Below are 6,663 nucleotides of genomic sequence, written 5' to 3' on the forward strand. Positions count from 1 at the left end.
ATATATATAAATGTTTTTGATCATAATATAAATACATATTTTATAATATTTTTATAATTATAATTATTTATGAATGAACACTTTTTAATAATGTTTTTAATAATAATAATACATATATATTAAAATTATAGTAAGGATAATATGCAATTAAATATTGACAGGTTTTTTTTATCATAATATAAATACATATTTTAAAATTTTTATATAAAAATAATTTTATATGAATGAACACTTTTTAATGATGTTTTTGTAATTAATAATACATATATAATAATATTATAGGAAGGATAATATGCAAATAAATATTCACAGGTTTTTTTTTCATAATATAAATACATATTTTAAAGTTTTTTATAATAATAATTATATATGAATGAACACTTTTTAGTAATGTTTTTGTAATTAATAATACAAGTATAATAATATTATAGAAACGATAATATGAAAATAAATATTGACAGGTTTTTTTGATCATAATATAAATACATAGTTTAAAGTTTTTTTATAATTATAATTATATATGAATGAACACTTTTTAATAATGTTTTTGTTATGAATAATACATATATAATAATATTATAGTAAGGATAATATGCAATTAAATATTGACAGGTTTTTTTTATCATAACATAAATACATATTTTATAATTTTTATATAAAAATAATTATATATGAATGAACACTTTTTAATGATGTTTTTGTTATTAATAATACATATATAATAATATTATAGAAAGGATAATATACAAATAAATATATATAAATGTTTTTGATCATAATATAAATACATATTTTATAATATTTTTATAATAATAATTATATATGAATGAACACTTTTGAATAATGTTTTTGTTATTAATAATACATATATAATAATATTATAGGAAGGATAATATACAAATAAATATATATAAATGTTTTTGATCATAATATAAATACATATTTTATAATATTTTTATAATAATAATTATATATGAATGAACACTTTTTAATAATGTTTTTGTTATTAATAATACATATATAATAATATTATAGGAAGGATAATATGCAAATAAATATTCACAGGTTTTTTTGATCATAATATAAATACATAGTTTAAAGTTTTTTTATAATTATAATTATATATGAATGAACACTTTTTAATAATGTTTTTAATAATAATAATACATATATATTAAAATTATAGTAAGGATAATATGCAATTAAATATTGACAGGTTTTTTTTATCATAATATAAATACATATTTTAAAATTTTTATATAAAAATAATTTTATATGAATGAACACTTTTTAATGATGTTTTTGTAATTAATAATACATATATAATAATATTATAGGAAGGATAATATGCAAATAAATATTCACAGGTTTTTTTATCATAATATAAATACATATTTTAAAGTTTTTTATAATAATAATTATATATAAATGAACACTTTTTAATAATGTTTTTAATAATAATAATACATATATATTAATATTATAGTAAGGATAATATGCAATTAAATATTGACAGGTTTTTTTTATCATAATATAAATACATATTTTATAATTTTTATATAAAAATAATTATATATGAATGAACACTTTTTAATGATGTTTTTGTTATTAATAATACATATATAATAATATTATAGGAAGGATTATATACAAATAAATATATATAAATGTTTTTGATCATAATATAAATACATATTTTATAATATTTTTATAATAATAATTATATATGAATGAACACTTTTTAATGATGTTTTTGTAATTAATAATACATATATAATAATATTATAGGAAGGATAATATGCAAATAAATATTCACAGTTTTTTTTTATCATAATATAAATACATATTTAAAAGTTTTTTATAATAATAATTATATATGAATGAACACTTTTTAGTAATGTTTTTGTAATTAATAATACAAATATAATAATATTATAGAAACGATAATATGAAAATAAATATTGACAGGTTTTTTTGATCATAATATAAATACATAGTTTAAAGTTTTTTTATAATTATAATTATATATGAATGAACACTTTTTAATAATGTTTTTGTTATGAATAATACATATATAATAATATTATAGTAAGGATAATATGCAATTAAATATTGACAGGTTTTTTTTATCATAATATAAATACATATTTTATAATTTTTATATAAAATAATTATATATGAATGAACACTTTTTAATGATGTTTTTGTTATTAATAATACATATATAATAATATTATAGGAAGGATAATATACAAATAAATATATATAAATGTTTTTGATCATAATATAAATAAATATTTTATAATATTTTTATAATAATAATTATATATGAATGAACACTTTTGAATAATGTTTTTGTTATTAATAATACATATATAATAATATTATAGGAAGGATAATATACAAATAAATATATATAAATGTTTTTGATCATAATATAAATACATATTTTATAATATTTTTATAATAATAATTATATATGAATGAACACTTTTTAATAATGTTTTTGTTATTAATAATACATATATAATAATATTATAGGAAGGATAATATGCAAATAAATATTCACAGGTTTTTTTGATCATAATATAAATACATATTTTAAAACCCTTCCCACGCGGCAAACGCATATATACGCAGGCCTCAAATTTTGCCGAAACGCGTAATCCGTATATATGCGTATCTTCTTTATTTATAGTCTGTAGTTGGTGTAACGTCCGCTAGAGTTCAGGGTTGTATTGGTTTGTGTTCCGCTGATATTGCCGAGTGCACCCGAATCACTGTCAAGGTCGCTGGCTCACTAGTGGTGGGGAGGGAGGGGGTTTTGTTTGTCGCCGCATGGAATTTTCCGTGTCTGTGCGGTAGTCCCGCGCTAAGTCCGCATATATACGCACGCCACGTACTGCTGCTATTTAGCGAGTTTCTTTGTTTGCGTTGAGTCCGTACGGCGGATATTTAGTGAGTTTTATTGCTTGTGTTGTGTTCCGTGTGCTGTGTGTTATTTTCTTTATTTGTACAGTTATGTTTTTCTGGGGTTTCTAGCCAATAATTTTTTCTTATAATTGAAAATGGCGAACCCTGATGACCCGGACTTCAACGTCTTTGTAAATGATCTAATGAATGCTTCTTTTTCGTCCGCATATGTTGATATGGATATAGATGACAGTGACCGTGAGGACGCGCTAATATATAACAATCCTGGTGAAAGTGAAAGTGACGGAGAAGTCAGTCAACCCCCTCAACCTCTAGCACTGCCGCTGGATTCACAACCACCTGTCACACCCCTTCAACCTCCAGCATTGCCCGGCTCCACAACTGATACCAGTCACACCACCTATGATGACCTTATAAATGATATAGGCCTAACAAATACTTCCTTCTCGTCTATAATTGATGTTATGGAGATAGATAGTGACCGTAAGGACATTTCTGTCACATCACCGCCGGTTTCACTACCGACACCTGTGACACCGCTGCCGACTCCACTACCAACACCTGTGACACCGCTGCCGGCTCCACTACCAACATCCGTGACACCGCTGCCGACTCCACTACCAACACCTGTGACACCGCTGCCGGCTCCACTACCAACATCCGTGACACCGCTGCCGGCTCCACTACCAACACCTATCACAGACCCTCAACCTCCAGCTAGGGCCAAGCGGTCTCGTGGTGTCAAACGAGCACCTGTGACACCACCGGCTCCACAACCGACACCTGTCACAACCCCTCAACCTCCAGCTCCGGCCAAGCGGTCTCGTCGTGTCACACGAACACCTGTTACACCGCCACCGGCTCCACAGGCCCAGCCTCCACCCGACTCTGCCGACCTGCCTACCGCACAACTCAGCGACTGGGTTGACGTCACTGATAACGACCCTGGCCCTTCGCATACCATCCCGATATATTCGGTAAGTGCTGGACCTGTACTTCCTGCCGCGTTCGATAGCGAGTCAGAGCCCATTGATTATTTCAAATTGTTTTTCAACGATAACATATTTGATCTTATTTGTACTGAAACAAACTTATATGCTAACAAGCGGAAAGCTCAGTGTAATTCACCCCGTGGTAGAATAAACACGTGGAAGGACATCACCCCTGTTGAACTGAAAGCCTTTTTTGCAACTATAATAAATATGGGGTTGATTCCACTACCGTCTATTGAATCCTACTACTCGACTACCTGGATAGGGCGAATACCTTTTTTCAGAGACGTGTTCAATAGAGATGAGTTCTTGAATATTTTCTGGAATCTCCACTTCAATCACAAGGATACCAACAATGCAGTGCCCAGGGGATTTCTTGTTTCACCCATAGTCGACCATATGAAAGAAATGTGTAGGCTTTTTTATAACCCCTCAGAACACATTTCAGTCGACGAGAGCACCATTTCCTTCAAAGGAAAAGTTAGTTTTAGGATCTATAACCCAAACAAACCAACCAAATTCGGTTTGAAGATCTTTGTTGTGTCCGATAGCAAGAGTGGCTATCTATATGATTTTATCCCATATTACGGAAAGGAGACACTAATACCAGACACAACATTGCTAAAAACAACACAGATTGTAAAAGTATTAGCCCAGTCTGTTGCTATGAAAGACCCTGTTTCACCTGCTACTGGTCTCCACGTTTACACAGACAGATATTACACGAGTCCTGAAATAGCAGAAGAGCTATTAGGTATGGGATGTTTCCTTACAGGCACTGTAATGCCAAACAGAGTTGGTTTACCACCAAGATTGAAAGCTATTGGTAAAGGCCTAAAAAAGGGGGAAATTGTTTCCAAGCGAAAGGAAAATACACTGGTACTTTCTTGGAAAGATAAGCGCACTGTACACATGCTAAGCACTTTTTCCAAGGGTAGCAAACATAATACGACGGATGTCCCAAGCAAGTGGCCGAACAAGCCACCAACAGCAAAACCGCATGTTATCCTTGATTACATAAAACATATGGGAGGCGTTGATCACACCGATCACTTTATTTCATCTTACCAGTTTATGCGCCGAACTAGAAAATGGTATAGAAAAATGTTTTTCTGGCTTTTTGAGGTGGCTATTGTGAACTCGTACATTATGTACAAAGACATACAACAAAAGCACAACAAAAATCCCATGTCACATAGGCAGTTCCGCACATGCTTGGTGAAGTCCTTGGTAGAGGAAAAACTCGCTAATCGTCCAATAGCACGTAAAAGAGGCCGTCCAGTCTACGGGCCACCGAATCAACGGTTAGATGGAAACCCACATTTTATGGACAGAAAAGAAAAGGGAGCTAATCGGTGTGTGGTGTGTTTCAAAAATGGACGCCGCCGCGAGACAATCTACTTCTGCAAGACTTGCGACTCCCGTCCGGCGCTTCACCCAGACACCTGTTTCGAGCAGTTCCACACGATGGCTGAGTACTAGAACTTTATAATGTTTTTGTTGGACCCTAACATTGTTTTTAGTGATTTTTTATAAACTTGGCATTGTATTCCTTTTTATAATATTCTGTTTCAAAACTGTTTAGAAATACTTTTTTTCAATTTTCAATTTTTGTACGTTTATTTTTTTTTTTTTTTTTTTTTTTTTTTTTTTTTATCGTTTTTGTATGCTAATATTGTCTTTTGTATCAATTTTACAACAATACTGCATTTTTAATTTTTCTCTAAACAATTACAAGTAAACAAAATAGAAAAATAAAATAATTTCTCATTTTGTATGTAAAACTTTAAAATTCGTGTAAAATATATTATATTGATTTTTTTTCTTTATGCTTAGTATTTTTTTTATCCTTGGATATGTCCAAATGTAGAAGTAAAATTCGCCAGTAAAAAAAAAAAAAATAAAATAAAATAAATTCCGCTGTTGGGGTTTAGGTGAGGTAAATGATATTCCGCGTGGGAAGGGTTGTTTTTTATAATAATAATAATATATGAATGAACTCTTTTTAGTAATGTTTTTGTAATTAATAATACAAATATAATAATATTATAGAAACGATAATATGCAAAAAAATATTGACAGGTTTTTTTGATCATAATATAAATACATAGTTTAAAGTTTTTTTATAATAATAATTATATATGAATGAACACTTTTTAGTAATGTTTTTGTAATTAATAATACAAATATAATAATATTATAGAAACGATAATATGCAAATAAATATTGACAGGTTTTTTTGATCATAATATAAATACATAGTTTAAAGTTTTTTTATAATTATAATTATATATGAATGAACACTTTTTAATAATGTTTTTGTTATGAATAATACATATATAATAATATTATAGGAAGGATAATATACAAATAAATATATATAAATGTTTTTGATCATAATATAAATACATATTTTATAATATTTTTATAATAATAATAATAATATATGAATGAACACTTTTTAATAATGTTTTTGTTATTAATAATACATATATAATAATATTATAGGAAGGATAATATACAAATAAATATATATAAATGTTTTTGATCATAATATAAATACATATTTTATAATATTTTTATAATAATAATTATATATGAATGAACACTTTTTAATGATGTTTTTTTAATTAATAATACATATATAATAATATTATAGGAAGGATAATATGCAAATAAATATTCACAGTTTTTTTTTATCATAATATAAATACATATTTAAAAGTTTTTTATAATA

General features: G+C 27.3%; 1 protein-coding gene across 1 annotated transcript; it reads left to right on the top strand.

Annotated features, from left to right (window-relative positions):
• Positions 1 to 3,068: 3,068 nt before the first annotated feature.
• On the top strand, positions 3,069 to 5,408 carry LOC128982370 (uncharacterized). Its single transcript, XM_054401328.1, has 2 exons — positions 3,069 to 3,952; positions 5,126 to 5,408. The coding sequence occupies exons 1-2, from the start codon at positions 3,069 to 3,071 to the stop codon at positions 5,406 to 5,408; spliced, it is 1,167 nt and encodes a 388-aa protein (XP_054257303.1).
• The last annotated feature ends 1,255 nt before the right edge of the window (positions 5,409 to 6,663 follow it).

Source organism: Macrosteles quadrilineatus, unplaced genomic scaffold, assembly GCF_028750875.1.
Source record: "Macrosteles quadrilineatus isolate MER2022 unplaced genomic scaffold, UCM_ALF_1.0 Scaffold_224__1_contigs__length_157338, whole genome shotgun sequence".
In the NCBI taxonomy this organism is placed as follows: Eukaryota; Metazoa; Arthropoda; class Insecta; order Hemiptera; family Cicadellidae; genus Macrosteles; species Macrosteles quadrilineatus.

Coding starts and splice junctions, on each gene's coding strand:
- LOC128982370 (XM_054401328.1), top strand. CDS start 3,069: ATGGCGAACCCTGATGACCCGGACTTCAACGTCTTTGTAAATGATCTA. Junction 3,953..5,125: donor CCTGCCGCGTTCGATAGCGA/GTCAGAGCCCAT, acceptor CATGTCACATAG/GCAGTTCCGCACATGCTTGG.